At 34.2% G+C, this 26,042-nt stretch overlaps 14 protein-coding genes, 1 non-coding gene and 1 pseudogene across 16 annotated transcripts; 11 read left to right on the top strand and 5 right to left on the bottom strand.

The window, feature by feature from the left end:
- Positions 1 to 63: 63 nt before the first annotated feature.
- NAEGRDRAFT_75410 (uncharacterized protein) lies at positions 64 to 594 on the top strand (the record flags this gene model as incomplete). Its single annotated transcript, XM_002669602.1, has 1 exon — positions 64 to 594. One exon carries the CDS (start codon positions 64 to 66, stop codon positions 592 to 594), a length of 531 nt encoding a protein of 176 aa, XP_002669648.1.
- A 131-nt stretch (positions 595 to 725) lies between these two features.
- On the top strand, positions 726 to 1,283 carry NAEGRDRAFT_75409 (uncharacterized protein; the record flags this gene model as incomplete). The annotated part of the gene is made up of 1 exon (XM_002669601.1): positions 726 to 1,283. One exon carries the CDS (start codon positions 726 to 728, stop codon positions 1,281 to 1,283), a length of 558 nt encoding a protein of 185 aa, XP_002669647.1.
- An 88-nt stretch (positions 1,284 to 1,371) lies between these two features.
- On the top strand, positions 1,372 to 2,067 carry NAEGRDRAFT_75408 (uncharacterized protein; the record flags this gene model as incomplete). The annotated part of the gene is made up of 1 exon (XM_002669600.1): positions 1,372 to 2,067. One exon carries the CDS (start codon positions 1,372 to 1,374, stop codon positions 2,065 to 2,067), a length of 696 nt encoding a protein of 231 aa, XP_002669646.1.
- A 183-nt stretch (positions 2,068 to 2,250) lies between these two features.
- NAEGRDRAFT_75407 (uncharacterized protein) lies at positions 2,251 to 3,799 on the top strand (the record flags this gene model as incomplete). Its single annotated transcript, XM_002669599.1, has 2 exons — positions 2,251 to 3,303; positions 3,386 to 3,799. 2 exons carry the CDS (start codon positions 2,251 to 2,253, stop codon positions 3,797 to 3,799), a joined length of 1,467 nt encoding a protein of 488 aa, XP_002669645.1.
- Positions 3,800 to 4,017: 218 nt separating this feature from the next.
- Positions 4,018 to 5,538, top strand: NAEGRDRAFT_82084 (regulator of G protein; the record flags this gene model as incomplete). Its single annotated transcript, XM_002669598.1, has 1 exon — positions 4,018 to 5,538. One exon carries the CDS (start codon positions 4,018 to 4,020, stop codon positions 5,527 to 5,529), a length of 1,512 nt encoding a protein of 503 aa, XP_002669644.1. The 3' UTR covers positions 5,530 to 5,538.
- A 125-nt stretch (positions 5,539 to 5,663) lies between these two features.
- On the top strand, positions 5,664 to 7,192 carry NAEGRDRAFT_54074 (uncharacterized protein; the record flags this gene model as incomplete). Its single annotated transcript, XM_002669597.1, has 2 exons — positions 5,664 to 6,084; positions 6,225 to 7,192. 2 exons carry the CDS (start codon positions 5,664 to 5,666, stop codon positions 7,190 to 7,192), a joined length of 1,389 nt encoding a protein of 462 aa, XP_002669643.1.
- Positions 7,193 to 7,583: 391 nt separating this feature from the next.
- On the top strand, positions 7,584 to 10,967 carry NAEGRDRAFT_75403 (uncharacterized protein; the record flags this gene model as incomplete). Its single annotated transcript, XM_002669596.1, has 1 exon — positions 7,584 to 10,967. One exon carries the CDS (start codon positions 7,584 to 7,586, stop codon positions 10,965 to 10,967), a length of 3,384 nt encoding a protein of 1,127 aa, XP_002669642.1.
- Positions 10,968 to 11,463: 496 nt separating this feature from the next.
- NAEGRDRAFT_75402 (uncharacterized protein) lies at positions 11,464 to 14,022 on the top strand (the record flags this gene model as incomplete). The annotated part of the gene is made up of 1 exon (XM_002669595.1): positions 11,464 to 14,022. The coding sequence occupies one exon, from the start codon at positions 11,464 to 11,466 to the stop codon at positions 14,020 to 14,022; it is 2,559 nt and encodes an 852-aa protein (XP_002669641.1).
- A 216-nt stretch (positions 14,023 to 14,238) lies between these two features.
- Positions 14,239 to 14,932, bottom strand: NAEGRDRAFT_83339 (histone H3). The gene has a single exon (XM_002669550.1). It carries the CDS (start codon positions 14,920 to 14,922, stop codon positions 14,506 to 14,508), a length of 417 nt encoding a protein of 138 aa, XP_002669596.1. The 5' UTR covers positions 14,923 to 14,932; the 3' UTR covers positions 14,239 to 14,505.
- A 249-nt stretch (positions 14,933 to 15,181) lies between these two features.
- NAEGRDRAFT_75400 (uncharacterized protein) lies at positions 15,182 to 16,129 on the bottom strand (the record flags this gene model as incomplete). Its single annotated transcript, XM_002669549.1, has 1 exon — positions 15,182 to 16,129. One exon carries the CDS (start codon positions 16,127 to 16,129, stop codon positions 15,182 to 15,184), a length of 948 nt encoding a protein of 315 aa, XP_002669595.1.
- A 568-nt stretch (positions 16,130 to 16,697) lies between these two features.
- Positions 16,698 to 18,872, top strand: NAEGRDRAFT_82082 (folylpolyglutamate synthetase). The gene has a single exon (XM_002669594.1). It carries the CDS (start codon positions 16,887 to 16,889, stop codon positions 18,807 to 18,809), a length of 1,923 nt encoding a protein of 640 aa, XP_002669640.1. The 5' UTR covers positions 16,698 to 16,886; the 3' UTR covers positions 18,810 to 18,872.
- Positions 18,873 to 18,918: 46 nt separating this feature from the next.
- AM57 (uncharacterized protein) lies at positions 18,919 to 21,780 on the top strand (the record flags this gene model as incomplete). Its single annotated transcript, XM_002669593.1, has 3 exons — positions 18,919 to 20,155; positions 20,208 to 20,347; positions 20,392 to 21,780. 3 exons carry the CDS (start codon positions 18,919 to 18,921, stop codon positions 21,778 to 21,780), a joined length of 2,766 nt encoding a protein of 921 aa, XP_002669639.1.
- An 81-nt stretch (positions 21,781 to 21,861) lies between these two features.
- Positions 21,862 to 22,860, bottom strand: NAEGRDRAFT_54070 (uncharacterized protein; the record flags this gene model as incomplete). The annotated part of the gene is made up of 1 exon (XM_002669548.1): positions 21,862 to 22,860. The coding sequence occupies one exon, from the start codon at positions 22,858 to 22,860 to the stop codon at positions 21,862 to 21,864; it is 999 nt and encodes a 332-aa protein (XP_002669594.1).
- A 302-nt stretch (positions 22,861 to 23,162) lies between these two features.
- On the top strand, positions 23,163 to 23,239 carry NAEGRDRAFT_t792 (annotated as a pseudogene). Its single transcript has one exon. The product of its transcript is annotated as a tRNA-OTHER (tRNA).
- A 327-nt stretch (positions 23,240 to 23,566) lies between these two features.
- Positions 23,567 to 23,639, bottom strand: NAEGRDRAFT_t785. Its single transcript has one exon. It is a non-coding gene; the product is annotated as a tRNA-Ile (tRNA).
- Positions 23,640 to 24,289: 650 nt separating this feature from the next.
- Positions 24,290 to 25,378, bottom strand: NAEGRDRAFT_54069 (uncharacterized protein; the record flags this gene model as incomplete). The annotated part of the gene is made up of 1 exon (XM_002669547.1): positions 24,290 to 25,378. The coding sequence occupies one exon, from the start codon at positions 25,376 to 25,378 to the stop codon at positions 24,290 to 24,292; it is 1,089 nt and encodes a 362-aa protein (XP_002669593.1).
- Positions 25,379 to 26,042: the final 664 nt, after the last annotated feature.

The following is a 26,042-nucleotide window of genomic DNA, read 5'->3' as shown; positions in this document are numbered from 1 at the left end:
TGGTACTCTCGCTATTATAATTTCCAAATTTGCAAGAGGAAAAGATTATAAAAAAAAATAGTCATGACTACTGACAGTGCTATTTCATCAACAATAATACCATGTCCAGCGACGCCACCACAACTCACAACAGCTGTTACCTATCAGGAGGTAAAGCATCAAGAAAAAGAAGCAAATCACAATCAACCACAACAAGAAATTATCCCAATACAAATTGACCAAACTACAACCACCGCCCCAAATACTTCCTCGTGTTGCAATTCCAAAACTCGTTTCTCACTAATTATCATAATCACAACGTGTACTTCATGTTTCATAGGAATTTCTTTATTAATTTCAACTGTCATTGTTGCAGTTATGCATTCTCTTGATTATGCTCAAGCGCATGGTGAAATTTATGCTTTAATGATTTCCATATCTGCCTTCTTTCTTGCTGTTGGATTGGTTACTACTTTGGTTGGGATTAAAATGTGGAGAGGAAAGTTTGCAGTGAATTCAGAAGGGACAGTTGTAAACTCGACAGGTGAACCAATTAATTATTTGGGAGAAGTTACTGATATTAATGTAAAATTAAACAATTCAATGATCATTTGAAATCAATTCTTGTAATCAAATACAAACTTCTTGTTAGTTCATCAATAAAGTACAATCCTTATTAGTAGCACTTTACACTACTATATGTGGATTGTACTAGGATTCGTGAAGAATCACACTAAAAAAAAAGCATGACGATAACGACTGACACCAATCAAAGTACAACTGAAAGACCTTCAATAGATCCCACAAACACTTCTGCATCACTCGATACAACCTCCCAACAACACATTCCAACTGAAACATGCACTGCCGAAACTACTCAAATCCATTCTAAACCCTCCAATTCATTCTTCACCCCGAAAACTAAATTCATCCTCACCATCGTCTCAGTTACCGCCATCTCCTTCCTCCTAGCATTCATTCTCATCAGTATGACCATCACTTTTGCAATTTGTGATTCACTCTTTGATTTTCCAGATCTTGAAAATGGAATTTACGCCTTGCTCGTTGCAATTTCAATTCTCTTTTTGGGAATTGGTATTGTTACCTTGATTGTTGGATGGAGATTATGGAGGGGAAAGTATTCTGTGAATGATGAGGGATTTGTGGTGAATTCGAGGGGAGATCGGATTAATGTGTTGGGAGATGTGAAAAATTCGGATGACAATTTGGTAACGGAAAGGAGTTCAAGTGATGAGGATAATCTCCGATATAGTAGATCACTGAAAACATTTGATATTATTTAATTTATCTCTATATTTATTAATATTATTATAATATTAAATTTAAATAACTTGAATTTACTATTTAATTTTTCAAATAATTATTAAAAAAATGCAACAAGAAGGAAACAATAACATGACATTTCCATCACCAATGAAAATCTTTTCCGATTGGTATTTGGAAGCTTGTTCAAATTATGAAAAATCTGTAGAGAAAATTATTCCTCTCCAAAAGGAAATTCCAGAACTTTTACTTCCTGCCGAGCCAGCCACCATGACAGTTGCTACAGTAAATCCAAAAACATTGCAACCATCCACTAGAAATGTTTTTCTTAAGAGTTTTAATGTGGAAACATCGGAATTTATATTTTGTACGAATTTTAATTCGAGAAAGGGAAGTGAAATTGCAGAAAATTCTAAAATTGCTTTAAATTTCTATTGGAGTTATGGATCAGTGATGAGTTCTAAACAAGTGAGAATTGAGGGAGTGGCTGAATTTTGTTCTGATGAGGAATCTGATCAAATATTCAATTCAAGACCATTGGAATCGAGAATTGCCTCCAGTGTGAGTCAACAATCTCAAGAATTAGTTGGTGGAAGAGAACAATTATTGAATGAATTTTTCAATGCCATTGAAGAACAAAAACTGTCAGCTCAAGAACCTGTCAGACCAAAGCATTGGGGAGGAGTTAGAGTAAGAGCTCATTGTATTGAATTTTGGCAGAGTGGTGATCATCGTCTTGCCAATAGAATTCAATATAAAAAAGAACAAGATAATTCTTGGAAGAGTACAACTCTCTATCCATAAATTATTTGGAATTAATAAATATCATTGTAAATTCAGTAAAATTTCTAGTAAATTTAAGAAAATTTTTAAATAATAAAAAAAATGTCTTCATCCGATCATAGGGAATTTATTACACTCTTCGCACCATCTGTGAATAATCTCGTGTTGAATGGGAAGAAGGTTTCCAACACGGATTTTATTGTCATGTACAACAAGGTTATGGAACTTACTCAAGACAAGCCTATTGTTGGTGCAATGGGGCAAACTGATGATGATGCAATTATGGATGATGAAAGGGATAGTTGTACATTATTGAATCAATTAATTCATGAGGAAATATTAAAAGTTTTACATCAGTTGGAGGATTTGAAAATTGTCAATAGTGTAGATCAGTTGGTCAAGTTGTGGAATGATCGGATCAAGGCTTTGGATTCATTTCTGAGAAGATTGTTCAAGGGAAGAAACTATTTTATGAATAAGTTTCCAATGGCTGTTGTATTGGGTTCTCAATTATTTGAAGATATCTGTCGACAAATGTTTAATTCCAATGATGAGACAACAGTGCTGGATTCATCCTGTCCACACAATATGTGTTACCAGGAAAATGTACCAAACAGTGTAACATTATCGAGTATCAATACTGACTCTCTGAAAGAATTATTTTCCATCATGGAAGAATACTACAAGGAGAAAACAGCAAGAGAAGTTGTCAAATATTCACTCCATCAAACACCAATTCCAAGACACAAATTTACCAGAACTAAAAATTTGCTTCACAACATTGATGGTGATTTGGGAATTAAATTTTCCAATGTTGATGGAAATACATTGAGCAGAGTAGATATTCCACTTCCAAAAGAGTGTTGCCAATTTGGAGATCCAGTTGCATTCTACATTGATAATGTCCTCACTGAGGATGAATGCAGTGCCATAATCGAAAAGACTGAAACGGTAGGATACAGAACATTAGAGCATGAATTTCTTTCCTATGAAAGAGATAACGATAGATCTCTATTGATATTCCCTTATTTTGCTGATCTACTTTGGAATAGAATAAGACCAATATTTGAAAAAGATGAAAAGTTATGGAGCCAGCAACGACCATTCGGTTGGCATAACGAAGGGACATGGAATCCATCCTCAATCAATAACTGTATGAGATGTTGTCGTTATAATGGTCCTTGTGTTGGTTTCGTTCCTCATAGAGATGGTAATTTTGTTCAGAGTGTAGACGAACGTTCAAAGTTCACCATTATTGTAAGTGTTTTTTAATATTTTATTGGTAATAATAATAATTATTATTTAATAACTACCAATTACTGATGATTTATACTCATAGCTTTATCTAAATGACAATTTTGATGATGGCACTACAGACTTTCTCAGAGCTCACCAACCTGCTTCTATGGGAGAATTGGTACGAGAGGAGCTAGAAAGAGGTTTCTCTAATGAATTTTCTTTGAAACCTAAAAGAGGCAGAGTATTAATATTCGATCATGCTCTATTGCATCAAGGAAGACCAATCCCAAGTGGACACAAGTATATTATAAGAACAGACATTGTGCTCAAACGAGTGGACAATCCTCAACCTGACATGAGTTATCTCCAAGATCCAGAATATCACAAAATGCTCTATCTCTACAAGGCAGCAGCCAATTATGAATGTCATGGCTTTGTGGAAACTTCGAGCGAATTATACGAAAGAGCACTCTCCCTTCGAATGCATTACCCTCGAAGAAAAAAGCAAGAATAATTCAAACTCCAACTGTGGAATTTGCTCATGTATGAGCTTTTGAACCTGTTTTTGTACATGCTGATTTCCTTTTATTGGTATGATCCTAAAATGCTAATTTGATTTGAGTTGTAATTATGGTCTAAAAATCAAATTAATCACGTTCAATCCTACATCACCACCATGTGTCATTCTTATTCTTTGGTCAAACTGTTATGTCTTATCTCACCAAACAAAAAATGTCACAACACTTTGATCCTACAAATTACTGTATTGATTATGATGCCGTCCTCGATAACAAGGAAGCAAGAAGAATATTCCATGAATTCTTAATTGAAAATAGAGATGAAGAACCACTAGTTTTCCTTGACCATTATAATGAATACTGCCACAATTATGAACATGTTTTAAAGGAAGTTTTTGGAGGTTGGTCAGATTATCAAATAATTTCATTGAAGCAATCATCTAATTCCTCCAAGCAACACAATCATTTATTCAGAGTTGAAGTAATTGGAAGAGCAGAAAGTATTATTAATACATTCTTAGAACATTATAGTGAACGAGAGTTGAATATTGGAACGAGTCAAACAATAGTATTAAACTATTGGAAAGATGTAAAGGAAGACCTCATTGATGTGTTTCTGGATTCAACTGTACCAGGTAAAACAAGACTGTCATGTACCTCCTCTGATTACTATAATCTGGTTACTGAACAGATAGAAAGTGAAATTATGAGAAGATTACATCCTGAAGCTTTGTTTTCAAAAGTACTGTCATCTGTACATTTAGATTTAAAGATGGACCAATTCCCAAGGTTCGTCCGTTCAGAAAAGCTACTGAATTTCCTTAAACTCAAAGGCGAAACCTTTACCAGATCAATTGGATACGACATCTCCGCAGCATATTATGCTGATATGAGATTTAAACCAAAAGATTTAAAAGATCAGATCATTACAGACAAGCACATTTATTTTGGTTTCACATTGGCAGAGGATACGCCCGATTGGAAGTTGATTTATGGGAGAAAGGATCTATGTTGTTACTCATCTAACACAACCTACTTTTTTGGAGAATCGAAGGGAATGAAGCTATTGAAAGCCATTATGTATCTCCCTTTTTCACTTGAAGACTTTATTATAATGATTTCCAATACAGATAACCATACCTCATTCGATCCTCAAACTAAAGATGGATTCAAACTCCAAAGCTATAGACCACCAAGTGGATTGAACAATTACAGCGAGGGTAGTAAATCAACATACGCCACACAATGCCTTTCTATTAGTGTTGATCTTTCTCTGCCACTTATCAAAAAACGACAGTTATGTGCTGTTGCAACCACCATTCAAGAATCTGATCTCTTACTACATGTTTTACATACTGCTGATTTTCCAGAAGAGGAAATGCCAATATCACCTCGTGTCAAGAAAGCAGCTTCACTGAGCTACTATTTATTCAATAGAATTGCTGACAATCTTACCAGAGTGGTACATGTAACTTACAGTAGCTTTGATTTACCATTTCAAACCGATCTGTTATACAAAATATTTTGGAAAAAGAGATCCAAAGCACTGTTTAAAGGATTCAACAAGACGCTCAATACTACTACCAAAAACAGAACACTACATGCCACTAATCATGAAAGAATTCAAGTCCAGGACAACCACAAACACATTCAAGCCATGTTGGACAACAAGAAGGCTTTCCCTAATCGTTCGTGGTACAGCGAATGGACAGAATTAAAGCATTAACATTCTAGTTCTTAACTTGGCTACTTATGTAATTGTTCCATATTAATCCCCATCCAAAAATGTATTTATGGCAGAGTGTCAAATTTCCCATCACGTTTGGCCTTACCTAATTGTTTTATGGCACCTACAAAAAAATGTCATCACAAGCCCACTTCGATCCCTCCAATTACTTTATCGACTATGAAGCAGTTCTCGATAACAAGGAAGCAAGAAAGATCTTTCAAGACTTTCTTCAAGATTGTAGAAATGAAGAACCTCTACTTTTCCTCGATACCTATGCTGAGTATTTCAGTGGGTATGAACAGGTGCTGAAGGAGGTTTTTGGTGGCTGGGCAGATGAAGAAAAGGTTTCACTCAAGAATTCATCAAATTCTTCCAAACAAAACAAGAATTTGTTCAGAAATGAGGTTATTTTACGAGTGGAGAAGATTATTCAAACATTTATTGAATATCATAGTGAAAAAGAGTTGAATATTGGAACTAGTCAGAGTTGGCTGTTGAATTATTGGAAACTGGCTAAAGAGGATTTGCTTGATACGTTTATTACTTTGACAGGTGGTAGTCAGAGTAGTTCTAGACTTTCATTTTGTGTTGCTTCTGATAGTCAACTTTCGTTGGAGCAATTAGAAAGTGCAATAATGAAAAAATTACATCCTGATGCTTTATTCTCAAAAGTTATGTCATCTGTTCACTAGATTTAAAGATGGACCAATTTCCAAGATTTGTTCGTTCAGAAAAATTACGAAACTTTCTGAAACTCAAAGGTGAAACCTTCACCAGATCAATTGGATACGATATTTCCAAAGGATACAATGTCGATTTGAGATTTAAACCAAAAGACTTGAAAGAACAACTAATTACCGACAATCACATTTACTTTGGTTTCACACTTGCCCAAGACACGCCAGATTGGAAATTAATATACGAAAGGGAAGATTTATATTGTTACTCTTCGAACAGTACTTACTTTTTTGGAGAATCGAAGGGAATGAAGTTGTTGAAAGCTGTAATGTATCTGCCATTTTCATTGGAAGATGTGTCAACAATGTTATTTGATGCTGACAATCATAATTCGTTTGATCCTCAGACGAAAGGTTTCGAATTGCATGATTATAGACCTCCTAGTGGATTGAATGGCTTGGGTTCAGAAGGAATTAATTCTTCCTATGCTACTCAATGTCTTTCAATCGGTATTGACCTATCTCTACCACTTGTCAAAAAACGACAACTGTCATCTGTAGCAACCACCATCCAAGAAACTGATCTCTTATTTCATCTATTACACACTGCTGATTTCTCAGAAGAAGAAATGCCATCTCAAGGACACGTCAAGGCAGATTCACTGAGCTACTATCTATTCTACAGACTTTCTGATAGATTTACAAGATTAGTTCACGTGACCTATACTAATTTTGATTTACCATTCCAAACTAATTTATTATCTGAAATATTTTGGAAAAAGAGAGCAAAATTACTATTTAAAGGATTCACCAAAACTTTGAATGTTTTAACTAAGAATGGAACTGTGCCAGCTTCAGATCATGAAATTTCTGATTGTCATAAACATAGACAAGCTATTGAGGATAATAAGAAAGTGTTTCCTGATCGTTCTTGGTATAAGGAATGGTTAGAATTGAACAACAAGACTAGACAATTTTATTAGAAAGGTCAATAATTGAATAATCATTATATTTCAAATAATTTATTTGAAATGATTTATCATGCAAGATAGTAATAGAAGAGATAATGTCAGTTGTCGAAATTGAAACACAATCCAACTAGCTCTCAATAACCGTAAATAATTTCAAAGAAACAAGTATGAGTCGGATTTTAGAACATTGAAAACTTGCTAAAATGAATATTCGAAACTCTCCACATACGAACAGGCAAAAATCATCAACCAACGTAAATACGAAACTCTCCATTCGAAAAGAGTCTCAACATCAAGTATTACAAAGAGAGAAACGTTCGATAATAAACCAAGGCATCTTTTTTAAAAAAACAGCCATCGCTCCTCTTGAATTTGTCAGCCACCAAACATCGAAGAGTCCAAAATGACAGATGACTGCAGAAAAACATATGAGAGATTTCAAGAGGAAGAAACAACAACAATTAAACAATTTCCATCAACCTCTAGTAGTAACATGGTACAACCATCATCATTCTTTCCGATAGAAAATACGAAACTATTGGAAACTCCAGACGAAACTGATGATTCCTTTCATCTAGTCATTCCATCAAACAAATTAAAAGTTAGATTCTCTCAAGAAGAACAAGCAAATTCATCAGCAACAACAACAACTTTGGATAATAATTTTTCGTTATCCACTTCAACAGTTTTAGATTCGAATAGTACAAGCAGTTGTGGAGAAAGTACAAGTGTCAAGAGTTTTCATGAAGACGATGACGATGACACGATGATTAAAATCAATACGAATAATAGATTGAAACAAAATTTCCTTGATGCTGATGATGAGGAAGAAATTATAGACGAAACTCTGGACGAATTTATGGATGATGAAGATAATTTAGGATTATCCATCAAAACCAAGTCATTACCATTATCAAGTACTAGTGTAATGCCTCCAAAAGCTGTGGATAATAATAATTATTCGAAACCTTTCCTGCTAGATTCACCACAACATCAATCTCCTTGCTTTAATTCGAAACTCAAAGGACATTCTAATAACAATAGTAGCAACTATAATGCTTCATCATCAGCAATAACAACAAATTTAACTTTCGAACAACAACAAACAACACCAAAACGAAACTTTAACAAACATTTGAGAAATATGAGTGATATTTCCGTTTATTCCAACATGTACGATGATGAATTGGATCCCTCTCTCATTCCTAAATATTTCAATGATCAAGATGATGAACTAGAGGATGATTTCGAATATAATGAAAGATTATACAGTTGTAATAATGGAGGAAATGGTGGAAATAATCATCATTCACTATCTTTATATGATGAAGATGAGGATGATGAGTTAGAGAATGGTGATGATTTGAAATTATCATCATTTCTTCCTAATGGTGGTTTGAAATCATCTTTTAATGATGAATTTTTAGATCAAGATTTGTCCGATGATGAATTTTCGTCCATTTTCGTCAAAGTGAATACGAATATCAAGAAACAAGTGAATAAGATTGGAGGTGAGGAAACTAGACCTGAAGAAATTCCAACAGTTTCAAATGATGAAGATTTGACAATAATTTTTGGGAAAAAGATGAAAATGCCAAGAAGAAGCAGTCAAAGTGGAAAATCAAATGTTGGAATTGTAAAATTCTATGGATCTAGAGAAGGTAGAAATAGATCCATTTCTGATGTTTCAACTACTCTAGCTCAAATACCGATTAGTCAATTGACTCGTTCTGCAATTACTCCTTCAAATGATGATGAATGGAATACTGATCAATTGTTGATTTGGAATTCGAGAAATTCCTCAGAGAAACACTTGAGAATGAGAGCTGAGAGTATTAAATTAATGGAAAATCTTGGAATTGACAATAGTAGTAGCATAACCTTTGATACTCCAAAGAAAGTATCAGAAATTACACTCGAGAGACAAAGAATTGCCTTCCTCACCATGTATTCATCGAGTCATAGAGCTAAATTCCAAGAGGAATCATCTCTTGTCATTCAATCTCTATTCAGAGGTTATGTGGAAAGAAAAAAGTCAACCAAGGGCCTCGTATTTATGAGCTACATTTGCACAGCTGCCTTTGGTAAGGTCAATAGAATGAGAAGAGAACGCACCATGAACAGTATTGAAACCGTACAGGCCATACTTCTTGGATCTCAAACGAGAAGACAATTCCACTCTGAAAAAGTCTCTCAACAACCTCACACTTCTTCCACAATTGGTAATATTGTTAATACTTCTAGTTGCAATAATTCCTCGATCAATTTAGAAGAAAATGAATCCAATGTAAATAATAACATCACGAATCAAGAATCAGATAATGTAAATAACATTTCCCTCACAAATTCCACAACAAGTGTCGGTAGCAGTACTTGTTCCATCACTTCAGATTCAAAGATCACTGCTACACCTCCTCAGCCATCTATACCAATAATTCCACATAATATCAATGAGGAACAACTCACTCAACTGCAAGCACTATGTAGAGGACGGATTTACAAACTCTCTAACCAGGTGAGAAACTTTAAGATTAACAAACGAATTCATCTACTCACAAAGAGTCATCCTCTGATACGGGAGACTTACAAGTGCTTTATGGATATTATTGTAGGAAAGTGGAGCTTGTCAAACAAGCAGAATATGACCTTTTTGGATGAAAAGACAACGAATATCATTGCTGGTTCTCAAAAATTGTATCCAGCTCTGTTAGAAAATTTGTACCAACTCATATCTTGTAATACAAAGAACAAGTACTGGGTCATGAGAAGATCTCTCTATGATTTGATGAGCGAGAGCAGTAATCCTGAATTCGAGGAAATTCTTGAAGCTTTTAATCAATTTTCTCCTTCGCTGAAAAGCAAAAATTTGAATGAAACTGATACAGAGACAGCACAAATGAAATTATTGATTGAATTCCTTTTGGATCAAGGTAATGTGCTGCCGAAAATCCTCATGCAATTGATGCTTCCAGAGCAAATCTATAGAAATTCGACTGACTTCTTCCATAGTCCATTCATTTCCAATAGAAATTCCAAACAAACTCTCACAATGCTTCACCATATCGATTCCTTCTCTGCTACAGCTAAACAGTCATACAATGAGAAATCACCAATGAGTAACGATGCATTTGCGAGTGATTTTGCATTCTTGTGTGAGGAGTTATCCAAAGTCTTTTTTGAGAATAACTTCAAGCCAGTTCTATTTGAGAAGAGATTATTCCAATTCCATTCTACAGTTTGTCAAATCTTGGATTTACTTTCAACAAGTAGGAATGGTCAATTATCTGAAAAGGAGACAATGGAAATTTATAGAATTATTCTGCAGAAATTATTCCCATATTTATATTCTCTAATTTCCTTGGACTTGGCAAAGATTGACTCTCAACCAAACATCAAGCCATTGTGGGATTACATTCAGTCATCCATTCAAGAACCAGCCATCTCACTCACCAACTCTATGAAATTCATCACAGTAGCCCTTCCAAGCGAAACTCATCAATCACCAAGTAAGAGAAGAAAATCACTTTCTCGATCACTTTCAAAATCTCAGAAAACTCTCAAATTAGAAATGTCAAAGGAAAAGTTTAATTTATTTGCGAGTATTGGACTAGCCAATAATTCTCTTGATCAGTACATTTCTCAGATATTGCAATCCTTCTCAAGAGAGAGGGTTTTGAAATCTGATTCTCCCCTCTGTTCTCTTCCAATGCAATCGAGTGTAGTTTCTGCTATTCGTTCTCTACAATTGAGTGGAAATTTCAAGAATTTAATCGTCAAGAATGAATAAATTTAAATAATTTGTAACACAATATATATTACTCCTCAATAATCCTTAGCAAGTTTAAGAATTAGTTTTTCTGGTTAATATTTGGAAATCAGGATTGGTCCTAAGCATTGAGAAATATATTCTAATTGCATTACACTCCATGATTGAGAATGGGAATTAATCATCAACATGTTCATGTATAATTCGGAGTATATTATTATTAATGATTAAGGGTCAGACAGTTTGAAAAATTAAATAAATTAAAAATTCTAAATCTTAATTTGATAAAATAGATATTTATATAATCATCCATTGTAAATTGATGGAATCGGTATCAATGAAACTCCCAAAAAACAACTCTTCCCTACGACCGGTATTTTATCGAATAAATTTCATAAACCCGATTCTCAATCCATTGAGCTAACCATTTTCCCGCCACTAAATTTTTCATCCAATTTAAAACATCCACTGCACTTGCACCAATTACCAAAAACCAAATTGAAAAAAACAAAACAAAATGTCCAGTGCTGAAAATGGTGTTGGCCAAAACTTTCTTTCTCGATTAGTTTCGAATAGAAATTCCAAGAAGGACGGCAGCGCTTCATCGTGGAGAAGTGAAACGATGGTTCTATTGGAAATGACCATGCAGAGAGAAGTTGCTCACAGAAGTGTGGAACGGTTAGGTCAATTAGGATTGGTTGAGTTTAAAGATTTGTCATCTCATTTAAATGGGTTTCAGAGACATTATGCTAATGAAGTGAAGAGATGTGAGGACTTGGAGAGAATTATTAGATTCTTTGAGCAAGAGATGGAAAAGTCAAATGTCAAATTTGTTGAGGAAAGTGACAAGATGAATGGTGATGTAAATGAGTTGCAAGAAGGTTCAGTTAATTTGTTGGATAGATATGAAAGAGAATTTGTCAAATTGGAAGCAGAATTGAGAAATCTGTCAGATGGCATTGAACAATTAGTTTCTCAAAAGAGTAAGGCCGAGGAATTCCTGCAAGTAATTGAATTGGCAGGTAATTTGGATGGTGAGGCAAGTGAAGAATCTCAATCAGGTGCCTCTAGCTCAATGTTGAACAGAGAAAGTCAAATGTCATCTCTTGGTTGTCTGACAGGAGTTATTCCAAGTGAGAAAGTGTCTGCTTTTAACATGCTTATCTATCGTAGCACTCGTGGAAATGCCATTCCAAAACTTTATGAAATTTCTTCTCCAATTTACGATTCCAAATTAGGTAAAACTGTATCCAAACTTGTTTTTACAGTTTTCTTTGGATCTTCAACAGCAAAGGAGAAGATTAAAAAGATATGTGAAGCAATGGGTGCAACCATCTATGATATTCCAAGTGATGAAACTCCAGGAGAATCTTCCAAAAAAGTTAATCAGCAAGTTCGCGAACTTGAAATGACAATTGAGAATTCCAAAAGTCGTTTGTTGGACTTATTGAGTGAAATTGCAAGTAACATGAGTGAATGGAATAACAATGTATTCAGAGAGAAGGCAATCTATCACACTCTCAACATGTTCAATTACGATATTCGAAACTCAGTTGTAGCTCTTGGTTGGGTTGCTGAGAGACATGTCGAAACGGTCAGAAGGGAAATGGAACAAGCCATGTTTGAAATGCACGTTGAAATTCCAACCCTAGTCGATATTATTCACACAGACGAAACTCCACCAACTTTTTTCGAAACTAACAAGTTTACTGAAGTTTTCCAACAAATTGTCAACTCGTATGGTATTCCAAATTATAAGGAGATGAATCCAGCTGTGGCTTCTGTTATTTTCTTTCCTTTTCTCTTCTCTGTCATGTTTGGAGATTTTGGTCATGGACTCTTGCTTTCCATTTTTAGTTTCTGCATGATTATATTCGAAAGAAGACTAAAGCCAATTGCTGAGAATAATGAATTGCTTGCCATGATTTTCCAGGGCAGATACATCCTCATCCTGATGGGACTCTTCTCCATTTACACTGGTTTCTTATACAATGATGGTTTTGGTCTCTCAGTTGACCTCTTCCCAACTGCTTTCAATTTTGATCAAAATGGAATTGGACACAAAGACGAATCTAGAACTTATCCTTTCGGTATCGATCCTGGTTGGTTCCACACCTCAAACAAACTCTTATTTTACAACTCCTTAAAGATGAAAATGGCAATTATCTTTGGCGTTGGACACATGACAGCAGGATTACTCTTCTCCCTTGTTAACATGATTCAATTTGGTCATTTTCTTGATATTTTCCTTGAATTCATTCCAGAATTGTTAATTTTATGGTGTACTTTCGGATACATGTCAATTATGATTGTTTACAAGTGGTGTGTAAATTGGGGAGACGAAACTCATGTAAATATTGAAATTCCACAACTTTTACCAACAATGACTGATTTCTTTTTGAGTCCTTGGAAGATGTCTCAACCTCCATTGTTTTATTTTGGTGGAAGTGTGGAGGAAGCTCAGAAAAAGCAAACTTATGCTCAATTGACTTTATTGTTGATTGCTGTCATTTCAGTTCCAATCTTGTTGATTCCAAAACCAGTGATTGAATATTACAAACAAAAGAGAAAGTTGAAAAAGGTATTGGAAAGTGAACCAGTGCTTTCGAATAGTGAAGAAGAATCTCATGAAATCAAACTAGACGAAACAAAAGTAACCAACCACGCAGAAATTGAACCCTTCTCTGAATTATTCATCAAACAACTCATCCACACAATCGAATACGTTCTCAACACTGTCTCCAACACTGCTTCCTATCTTAGATTGTGGGCTCTTTCCCTAGCTCACGCTCAATTATCTGAAGTTTTTTGGCAAATGACATTGGGTATTCTCTTAAATAGTTTAGAATCGTATCCGTTATTGGAAGACATCCTAGTTCATTATGGTATTGGAGTTTTCTTCTTGTGTGCCTTGTGGTTTGGCATGACTATTGGAGTTTTACTAATTATGGAATCATTGTCTGCCTTCTTGCATGCCATTAGATTGACCTGGATTGAATTCCAAGGTAAATTCTTTGGAGGAACAGGATCATTGTTTCAACCATTTAGTTTTGAAACATTTGGAAAAACTGAATAAACTAATTCCATTCTATTGGGTTTTCACATAGCAAGACTAGCTGCTGATTTAAAAAGAATAAGAAAGATTTGATAATAATTTGGACAAATTTAAAGAATGTGTTATCAAACTGATAATGATTCCACAACTATATGAAACATGCAAATAGTCTGCACAGTTTCGATTGTTTGATATTAACAATTCTAGACCAAGAGATTGAGAAGAACAAGTTTTGAATTATAAATAATTAATAGTTTGGGGTTTTTATATTTACAAGAAGCCTAGGATTTGTTGTTGGGAATAGATACAATGATTACTTTGTGGATAAGTCGTTACCATCACTATTGTGTTTCGGAATCACATTAATAAATAATAATTAATTCATCACACATAATTAATATAATAGGGAATCACATGGTCATTTAGATAAAGGGGTTAGTTCAATCAAAAGGACTCACCTCACACAAATTATCATCATCATATGAAAGGTTAGCAAAAATTGAATTAAGTTCTTTCACCTCTAATTCTCTTGGCCAATTGCATATCCTTTTGCATGATAGTAACTCTCTTAGCGTGGATGGCACATAAGTTGGTATCTTCAAACAAGGAAACCAAATAGGCTTCGGAAGCTTCTTGCAAAGCCAAGACAGCATTAGATTGGAAACGCAAGTCAGACTTGTAGTCTTGAGCAATTTCTCTGACCAATCTTTGGAATGGCAACTTTCTGATCAACAATTCAGTGGACTTTTGATACTTTCTGATTTCTCTCAAGGCAACGGTACCTGGCTTATATCTGTGTGGCTTCTTCAAACCACCAGTTGATGGTTGTTTGGCGGACTTTCTAGCAGCTTTGGAAGCCAATTGTTTTCTTGGTGCTTTACCACCTGTGGACTTTCTGGCAGTTTGCTTGGTTCTGGCCATTTTGTTATTGTGTTGTTTTTTTTTAACTTGGTGTTTGAGCCAAATTGAATGGTTTGGTCTATTTATAAAAAATTGCTTTTGTAACGGTTTTGCATTTTTATTAAATTTAAATTTTTATGAAACGGCTAGTTTTTTGTAACAACAAGGAATAGTAAAGTCATTTTAGATTCAACTACAGTACAACAACACGCAATGATTTACTTATTTTACAACATAATATATGTAATTAATATAATAATTTATTAACATGTCATTGCATTTACAAGACAGTAATCAAAGCAAAAGTGGCATAGACCAATCCTATTGGATAGGAAACAAGCATTCTCTGATGACTCATTCCTAGAGCAGCAACAAACATTGTACTCGATCCATATGTACTCCAAAATACAGCAATAGCACTCAACACCAAGCTCACATATGGGAATGGTAAGAGTGTTGTTAACAAGCCAAGAACAACCATTGGTAATAAACCATATCCGAGAATAGAAATACAATGTTGTAATTCAATGTGCTTCGAGAGAGGACACATTAAATTCAAAAGAACATAAATTGATAAACATCCAATAACAACAACTCCGTAAATATAATTAAAGTGAATCTTTCCTTTGAGAAGAAGTGTAAATCCTAAAGCCAGACAAAAGATCAAAGGTCCGGCTAAATCCATATCTTTCAAAAGGTGTTGTATAGTTGATTCCTCACTGCTCATAGAGGAATTACGATGATGTTGTTGTTGTTGTTGATTTTGATAGTGTGGATCGTTGGTAATCATCATGGAGTGAAGTGCCTTTCTTCTCTCCCTAGAGAATGGATTTAAAACAAATAAACTTCTGTCCCACATATCAGTAAAGTTAATTCCTAATTCTTCTAATAAAGGTACTTCATCAATGACTGGTTCCAAACTATTTTGCTTTCTCATTTGTTGTTGATTTGCTACCAATGGTGATGTGCTTCTAATTCCAATTGGTGATGTTGGTCTACTATTTGATGCACTTCCTCCACTATTATAATTAACATCAACCATATCAAATGATGGATTTCTTGAGTGTCCTCTTCCTCCGAAAAAATCATCATGTCTAATTGGTTGGAATGTATATTCAGATGATACACCAGCAGCAGATGATGGACTCAACATATCATTGCTACCACTACCATTATAGAAAGGATCGTTTGAATTGTTCCACAACACTGAATTACGTTCTTGATGCATTTTATTTAAATATTTTAATTAAATTTTAAAATAAAATTACGTGTTCTTGGTTATCTAGTGACGCTGATGGAATGAATAAATTTATTATCTAGTTTTATGTTTCAAATCAAATGATGATAAGAGAATAGTTTGATGAGAACATTTTCATGTGATGATCTCTTCATTCTATTTGTTGCTCAATTATGATCATAATTTTAAATCAATATGATGTTTCTTCCGAAATTTATGATTATTAATACATATTATTAAAATTCAATGAATGAAACCCTTGATAAATTAAGAAGGGTTAATTAATTAATCTCCCCTAAGGCCTAATTAAGCTCTAGACCTTTACTTTAATACTTTACAAAACTCTGTCGACGTGTCCAACCCAATAAAATCCAACAAGACACCTGTGCAATATTTTGTAAGAAGCAATAATATTCTTCAAAATTCACCGATGAGACTCTACTATTCAATACAGATTCTTCTTCCATTCACTATCAAGATGAAAACTCAATCCGTATGCAAGTCCGTTCATGTGCTCATATCCATTCTTATTGATGAGGAACAATTTCAAAAAAATTGAAACAAAGGAACGATCATACTAGTTCATCAGCAACTCTCGATGGAATTTTACTTTTGAAATTTACATCATCATCATCATCGCAGCCATTAATAGTATAATTATATTATCCTGATAATTTAAATTAAATTGGAGAATTTTGATTTTAAAGCCTCCTCATCATTGAATATATAATTTATCATCAGATTCTTTATGAAATCTATTGTTAGGAGAAATAATTGTTGTTCAAGTGTATTATCATCTATTCTCCTTCCAGGTTTATTTGGCAAATCATTGAAAATTAAACCATCATCAACAGCTCTACCAACACTCTCCCGAAAATTAGAGACAATTCCATACTCTTCTCCAAACTCCAAATTCTATTCCATTCATCATCACAATAACTCTTCAAATCAACAAAATACCATTACACAACTTTCCGAAATGGCTTCACAAGAACATATCACAGAAAAGAATTATGAGAATGCATTGAAAATTCTCGATTCACTCATCTCTAGGAAAGCTCCTCCTCATGATGCAAATGCTCATGAATTGAGTTTGGAAATTACAAAATCATATTGTGATAAAATTGGATTGGATCATTCTAAATTACAAATGATTCACGTGGCAGGTACCAAAGGAAAGGGAAGTACTTGTGCATTCTGTGAATATATACTGAAAAAACAAGGTCTCAAAACTGGATTGTTCACTTCTCCGCATCTTGTTGATATTAGAGAAAGAATACGTATTGATGGTGGTCTGGTCTCTAAGGAAACATTTACAAATGCATTTTGGTATTGTTATGATAGATTGACTCAGGAAACAACTTCTGAACAAACATTCCCAATGACAACCTATTTCCGATTGATGGTTCTCGTCTCACTGAAGGCATTTATTGACGAGAAGGTTGATGTAGCCATTATAGAGGTTGGTATTGGTGGTAAATATGATGCAACCAATATTATTGATCCAGTTGTGTGTGGTATCTCATCGATTGGGTACGATCACATGGATTTATTGGGTGAAACCATTACTGAAATATCTGCTCAAAAGGCTGGCATTATGAAGAAGGATGTTCCATGTATTACTTGCCCTCAAAAGGAGGAAGCATTGGCCTCTTTCATCAAGACCTCAGAGCAAACACACGCACCTCTTTATATGTGTCCATCTATTGAGGATTATGAAAGAATTCTCAATGAGAAGGGTAGCATTAACAAGCTTGAAATTGGGCTAAAGGGTGAACATCAAAGATGGAATGCTGCATTGGCTATTGCCCTTTGTAAAACATTCTTGGAAAGGACTAATAGAAGTGTTTCAGTATCTTTAAGCACTATTGAGGAAAATAATATCCTTACCAAATTTAATCAGTGTTTGAAGGGAGAGGTTTGTGAGCCAATTTCACAAACTCCTCTCACATTGGCCAACTCCAATTATGAAACCACAACTCACAAGGAAGAACTCAAAAACTTTTTACCATTCCACCTTTCTGAAACTTTCATTGAAGGGTTGAAGAGTACTAGATGGCCAGGTAGGTGTCAAATAGTAAACTTCCCAGGATTGGATTTCTATATTGATGGAGCTCACACTGATGAGAGTTTGGACCTTTGTAGAAGGTGGTTTGTTCAATGCATTGACAAGAATGATCAAGCTCCTCAAGAATTCGAAGACATTTCCTACATTTCAAGTGACAATGAAGAAAATTCCTCTCTAACCTTCCAAAGAAGAATAGATGCTCAAAATTCTGAATCCTCCAAAGATCACAAGAAGGTCCTTGTTTTCAACTATACAGGTGTAAGAGATCCAAGAAAACTCTTAGCTTCCCTTACAACCTCAAAAGAATATTTCGATTATGTCATTTTCTGTCCAACCGATTCACAAAAGAATAGTTTGGTAAACAAATCAACTGGCATGTCAAAGGCCGAGTCAGAAAAGCTTAACAACTTGAAGAAGCTTTGGATTGAATTAACTGGTGACGAATCAAAAGTTTCCATCTTCAATAGCATCAATCAAGTTTTAGATTTTGTGTGGGATATGAAATCTCAACAAGTTTCAGTTCTCGTGACTGGCTCACTTTATTTGATTGGAGATTTTTCCAGAAAATTACACAAGATTCACAGAAATAATCATAAAAATTGAACTTTTATTCAATCAACTTGAATTAAAAGTACTTCTTTTCATAATAAATTAAAAGCTTTTAATTATTGAAGAAATATTGATTAAATAATTAAAAATTAATATTAAAAAAATGAGTCAATTCAACAAGGAAGATATCAATTCGGAATTGAAGAATTTGTTAGGAAGGGTTGTTTCGATGAATTCATCATCATCTACTTCTCTCCTCTCGGAATCAAATAGTAATTTTAAAATTGAGGGAAAATCATTTTCGGAAATTGTGAGAATTATTGCTGATCACATTTCTCTCTTCTCCGATATGGAAATTAAACAATTGATAATACCACACATCATTTTGTCGAACTCGTACAAGAAAAAGGCAACAAATTTTGTGGAGAGGTTTTGCTTTCTAGTGGATTATGTCCTTTCTCATAAGCATTTTCCAATAATTATTCATAATTTACTGGTGCCCATGATGGAACAAAATGATTTTTATTTCAGTATGGTGAAATCTTGTATGGAAGGAGGGAAAAATTCAATAACTGGCAATATTGAACAAGAGACCATCATTAGAATTATTTTAACTCTTCATGAAAAGATTAGTGCACTCTATTTTAAGAGTGATGATAGAAATCGAGACGATTCGAAAGGGTCTACGTCAAAAAAGAATGATAGTTTAATTGTAGAATTGCTGGACCATGCATCAGCATCTGAGGATCTACTTGTTTTCAAAGGAGAGCTTAGCACTCAATCTCAATACATGAGAACAAACTCTTCATTGTGGAAGTTACCAAAGCTATTCAATTCTGATATCTATATTTCACACATAATCAATTCACTAATTTCCATAGAGTCTGAGGATGAGGAAATTATCAATTATTCCATTGACATAGCTGGAAATTTCATTTTACAATTCATCAAGAGAGGATATGGAGATATTTGTTGTGATATACTTGTGAAATGGTTTTCAGAATCCAATCATCAATTGTACAGAGTATTATCTTCATTGGAAAATAGAAAGGGTTTCAATATTAGTGCACTGGAAAATATTGTAAAATCATTCATCATCAAAGTTCTAAAGAGTAGACCAAGTTTGGATAGGTATGAAGAATTGGTCAAGTTTTTCAATGAGAAGATTCTCAAATCATTTTTGTGGTATGAACTATTCTCAAATGCACTTATTTTCAAGTACGCCTTTGCACCACACGTTGTAAACAGGAATGAGTATATTTTTGTAAAGATGTTAATTGATTCAATCGGACCAGCTTGTACCAATACAACAATTGCCCTTTCATCAGTAACGGATTATATCAGTTCAATATGGAAACAACATTATTTTATTATGCAATCTAATGAGGAACAGCAATTATGTATGTTTTTATTAATAATGTGGCATTTTCTAATAATGGAATAATTTAATAGATGTATCGTATTGTCTTGCTATGCTTATTTCACTAATGAGCAAGGAAGAGTTTGAAATTTCAAATACCTTGAAAAATTGTATTGAAGGAATTCAGCAAAGATTACATTCTTCAATTGACTATGTAAGAAAAAGTGGATGTGTAAGTTGATTAGTTGTCATACATATATATTTAACAATATCTAGTTACTTTCTCTACAAATGAGTAAGAGCATTAATCCAAAGCAACCTCCGCTCGTTCTCTTTGAAGAATACAAGGATTGTCTCGATGAGCTCACATCTAACATTCAGAATTCAAGTACCAATTTTTCAGAGAGGAAACCCAATGTATTTGGAGAACCAAAATCAAATTTAAAGAAGGATCTTGATAAGAAAAAGAAGGAGAAAGTTTTCAATCCTAATCAATTACTCCTCGATGACGACGAGGAGAGCAGTAGCTCTGAAGAGGAAGAAGCAGATCTCTCTGATACATCTTCAGTAGAATCTCTCCAATCTTTGGACATGTCTGATGAGGAGCATGATCACGAGAATAATCCTTACAGACCATACTATATCAAGGATGTAATTGACTTTTTATTTGCCAACGATCAAGACAAGGATCAAATGTTCAAAATTGAAGCAGCTCTCAAGTATGCAACCACAATTATTGAAAGAGCAGATCCAAAGGTGGTCCAATTGAATGGTGTTAATTTGTGTACAGCTCTATTGACCTGTTCAGAGACTACCATTGATAATTATTTCACAGATAGAATGAATGCCATGGTTGCACTTCTCACCAAGACATGTTCATCCGTAATTGAACTTCAATTTGATAAGCAAGATCAGAGGTCTATTGACTTTGAAGATGAAACAGTTTTAATATACTTGACAAACAAATTCTGGTCCAACCAAGTGACCCAAGCTCAAAGAATTGACATTTTGACAGTACTTGTGAAATCTGCCCTCAATCTTTCGAATAATACTTCAATCTCTCAATCTGAAAAGAAGAAGGAAGATACACCTCCAACCTCCACTAACGAAACAAAGAATTCCAAAACCACCTACACTCCTCAATATCCAGCCAACACTAGAAGATGGGGCTCCTCCCTAAATAAGAAAAAGACAGAAAAGGTAGCCAAGGCAAACTACTTTCTTCTCCACGCCTACCGATTCTACTACATGCTGCTGAGAACAAAGAATCAAATGTCTAACACCATTCACATCATGTTTGGTGAGGATAGTTTAGTTCTCTCCAAGATTATTCACACCATTGGAATTTTCATATATTGTTGTGGATCTAATCCTGCTCCATTGGTTGGACAAGAATTGGCAAGGAATACCATCGAATTCTGTTGGACACTCATTCTACACTGTAAGGATGTCCAAAAAGTGAATAGTCTTAGAGCTAGTATTCTAAATACACTTCATACCTCCTTCTGTTCTTGCACATCTGAAACTCTGTTGAATGAAGTGAAGGTGGAGGTGCATTCGGTATTTGATTGGTTGATGGATATTAGTGAGAATGATGGAGGTAATGAGTGTAGAGAGCTTGCCAAAATGGCTCTTGCCTCATTGTCATCCAAAGTTTCTAAATAAACTGTAGTGAAATAGTTTAATTTATTTTGTTATTAATATTTCTCACGTATTACTAAGAGTGTATTAGCAAATGCCATTAATTTACAAGGATGGTTTAACGATTGGCTTTGATGACTTTTTGCATGTCTTTCTCTTGATACAAATCTTCTTCTTGATTGACTTGCAACACTTTTTCTTTCCACCAACTAATTTGAATTTCTTACAAATCTTCTTTCCCTTTGAACGTTTCAAACACTTCTTATAATACTTCTTCTTGATACATCTTGGTGGAATGACAATTGACTTGGCACAATACTTCTTCTTGTTATATTTCACACATTTGGAAATAGTCTTCTTGTGTTTACAGAACTTGATAGTCTTATGTTTGGCACAGAAGAATTTCTTCTTAATGAGACAACACTTCTTAATGGATTTTCTCTCCTTACAGTATTTAACCTTCTTATACTTGGCGCATTTCTTTGCCCATGAAACAATCTTGCACTTTTTAACATATCTACATTTGGCAACCTTCTTATTATAGGAATCAACAGTATACTTGTCGCAAATCTTCTTCTTTTCACACTTCTTGATTGGAACCTTCTTGAATTTCTTACAGACCTTCTTATATCCCTTCTTGACGCACTTGTTGATAATCTTGTGTTTGGCACAGAATTTCTTGTAACCCTTCTTGATACAAATCTTCTTAGTTCCATAAGAATCACAAACTTTCCAATACTTCTTCTTGGCACATCCAACAATCTTGTATGCATGCAAGACACACTTCTTTGTTGCCTTACTGTACTTGTCACATTTAGAATATTTCTTATGTTTGAGACATTTGCCAGCACCGACAATTGCATATTGATCACAGACCTTCTTTTGACCGACGAGTTTGTGTTTCAAACACTTCTTAATCCACTTGTGCTTTAAACATTTTCTCTTACAAATTCTTGGCTTGTGATACTTGTCAACAACTGGAGGTTTAGTTTGATAGCTGTCACTTGCTTGAACTGAGAGGATTGCAAGTAAAAGTAGAATTGCAATTGAAAAGATTAGATTTGTTTTCATTTTTTTTTGTTGGATAGTAAAGTTCAAACACATGGTGCTAATTTAAACCATTTCGAATAGTTTTTCATTTGGAACAAACTCAAAAAGTTAGATGTAAGGTTCCAAATTTGGATGGAAATCTGATTTCCCCTAATGAAACCTTCACTGATTCAATTTACTAATTTACTTTTCAAATATCAACTCATATTTCAAACAATCCACTGACTAAACTCTATTCTGAATAGAGCGTCAAATTCAATAAGTTATATTTAAAATTAATCAAAACCAAAACCAAATCTATTTTTGGAAGTGCTTATTATCATATCTTGATCTGTGTGTTTAATAGATAAATTTGTGGGTGAATAGTTTAATTGGGAGAACATAGACGCTCACCGTTGAATCTAAGGTGGTAGATCGACACTACCTTCACTCACAAACTTTTTGTGTGTCAATTTCATATTTTTTCTGAAACGCAAGTCCACCATTGAAATAGATGTTAATTTTATTAAGAGTATTTTGGAAAAACCTTAAAAGATTCCAGTTTGAGTAAATGTTAATTGGCGGACAATTGTTTGGAAGAAAACACTAGAATCAACTACTTTAGAAAAAGAGGATTATTTCAATCAGATATTATTCTTCAAAACACATACCAGTGTTTCCTATAATCTGTAAAGCTAGTTGATAAGCTTTCTTGAAACATTGTTTGAGAGTCAAAGTACGCGAATGTTTTAATGATTCAAAACGTAATGTATAAAATCATTGCTGACGGACGGGATCGAACCGGCGACCAATGGCTTATTAGACCAACGCTCTACCGACTGAGCTACGCCAGCTGCTTCATGATTTCCTTAATACCTTAAACCTCTTTATATACTTTCTCAACCACTGCTCAAATTTTATAAAACGAATAGCTATAATGAATAATGAAAAACCATTTATTAATTCATTTTTCCAGTTGGAATATTATACATTTTAAAATTTACACATTTAGGTTCGCATTTAAGAGCTAAAGGAATATTACATGAAACACCTGTCCAACCTTCAGAACATTGATACAATGACCATTGTTACAACCATTGGTGCAAATTGGCTAGGCTGGCCTGTTGCAAGAAGCACCAGTCCAACCAATTTGGCACATACAAGATCCTTGGATGCATTGACCATGGAAACATTGAGTAGCGCAGGAGATTTCTGGACTATTGCACTCAGCTCCCATCCATTGTTACACTTACATTGTCCAGAAACACATTTACCATGAACTCATTGAGGATTGCATTCAGAAAGTGGAACATTACAAGCTTCACCTATCCATCCTTGAGCACATACATTGACCAGAAACGCATTGACCATGGACACATTTTGGATTACATGGATATCTTTACAATGTCTCTATTATTCTGCAATCCTGTATACTTAATAAATGTTGGGTTTCCATTAAAAACCCAGAATTAATACATCAATTTATTTAAAATGATTTAACTCTTTATCTCATATTAACCATGTCCAACACATTTTTCACATTCTTCTTCAAAGTTTCGTTCAACAACTTGTTTTCGATTGCTTTCGTTAAAAGTTGAAAGTGTTTCTCAATATATGGAGCTAGTAAAGGCAGATATAATGATCTATCCATAGAAAGAAGTTCATTTCCTGGGTAGCTCAAATATTCAATGACAAAACTTGGATGATTTACACTTAAAACAATGTTATACTTTGAAATCTTCTTTCTTTTCATAACTATTCCAATTAATTCCCCTTTTATAGAAAATACAGCAGAACCTTCCATTCCAAAACAAGTCGCATTTGAAATTAACATGAAATCGGGATTAGTGCTGTGTTTGATCTTTCCTATACTTGCTGTTTTATAATTGTAAGAGAATATAGCATCGAATGCCCTCCTTTTTGGAGGAATTTCATAAGCATTCAGAATTTGAGCCTTGGAAGGTCTTGTTGGGTATCCAATCACTATAACAGGAGTTTCTTCTACTTGATTATAAGCACATGGTACAATAAACTCTGTTTTCAAGCTGTTATCCGAAATCTTTCCACATAACATTGAAAAATCAATTCCCTCAATATCCAATCCATTTCCAAAGGAGGTACAAGCACAAAATTCCACAAACTTTCTCTTAATTTTTTCTTTCATCATTACTTGATGAGGAGAAAACAAATCATTTGAAGCACAATAAATTGTACCTTCCTTCTCAATTGATGAACTTCCTATGTATGAAGGAGAAAATTGAAATCCAGAAGAATGAAGAGGATTATTTTCATCTTCATCTAACCATTCTTTCAAAGTGCAAATTTTGAAAGCTTTCTTTCTAATGTCAGGTAACCACAATGGAATACATTCATTGGCAAAGTCATTGAGGGGCATATTATCTTGAAATTCTTCACGAGATTCGCCCGAATAAAACATCATATGTTCATCCGAAAATTGCCAAATAATAGTTGCTGCTAATATTGATGAATTCTTAATATCAAAATATTTCATAACTGCTACGTCATCTCCTCCTCCCTCATTGAAAATTTCTTCTTGGTCGGTTAATCTATTCTCTTTAGCATAACAACCCATGTTTTTGATCTGGTCTATTTTTATTTTAATGAAAATTTTCCTCAGCCACTTTTTCAGTTACTAAGGATGCATAGATTTAATGAATTAGAATACTTGAAAGCAAATGGTTGATCCTCTTAGATTTATCAAGTTTCGGCAAGTCCAGAGTTTATTGTGTGAATAATAATTGCTTTATTTCTTATCAGGAGAGAATACATTAATCGAATAAATACTGAAACTCGAGCAAGCCTTAAATCTTGATTGGAAACGCTTATTACTCGTTAAAAAACACTTTTAAAAAATGGAACAACAAGTAAGAAAAATGGCTAATGAAAACGAATGTGAAGGAACAGTAGAAGAAATGTGTGTGGATACCTGTAATTATTTGTTACCACCAGGGACCTTGTTCTTTCCGGACAGGATACTGATTTGTTTGCTTCTGAAGAGTTTGATCCTTGCCCAAATTGGATAACTGAAACAAGAGAAAAAGCTAATATAATTCGTAGAATTGATACGGATAAGAAATCTATTTCTTCTAGCTTGCAATTATCACCTTCTTTTCTAGTTATTGGATTCCCCAATGCACCATCTGCACGATATCTATCTAGCACTTATGAACAAACACCCTCTAATGTCTAATTCTGAGCGAAGTGAAGAATGGACTTGTTTTCATTGTAAACTTAAT

The sequence above is a fragment of the Naegleria gruberi genome (assembly GCF_000004985.1).
Source record: "Naegleria gruberi genomic scaffold NAEGRscaffold_80, whole genome shotgun sequence".
NCBI lineage: Eukaryota > Heterolobosea > Eutetramitea > Acrasida > Naegleriidae > Naegleria > Naegleria gruberi.
The sequence above is the reverse complement of the archived record's forward strand: the minus strand, read 5'-3'. Positions and strand labels throughout refer to the sequence as shown.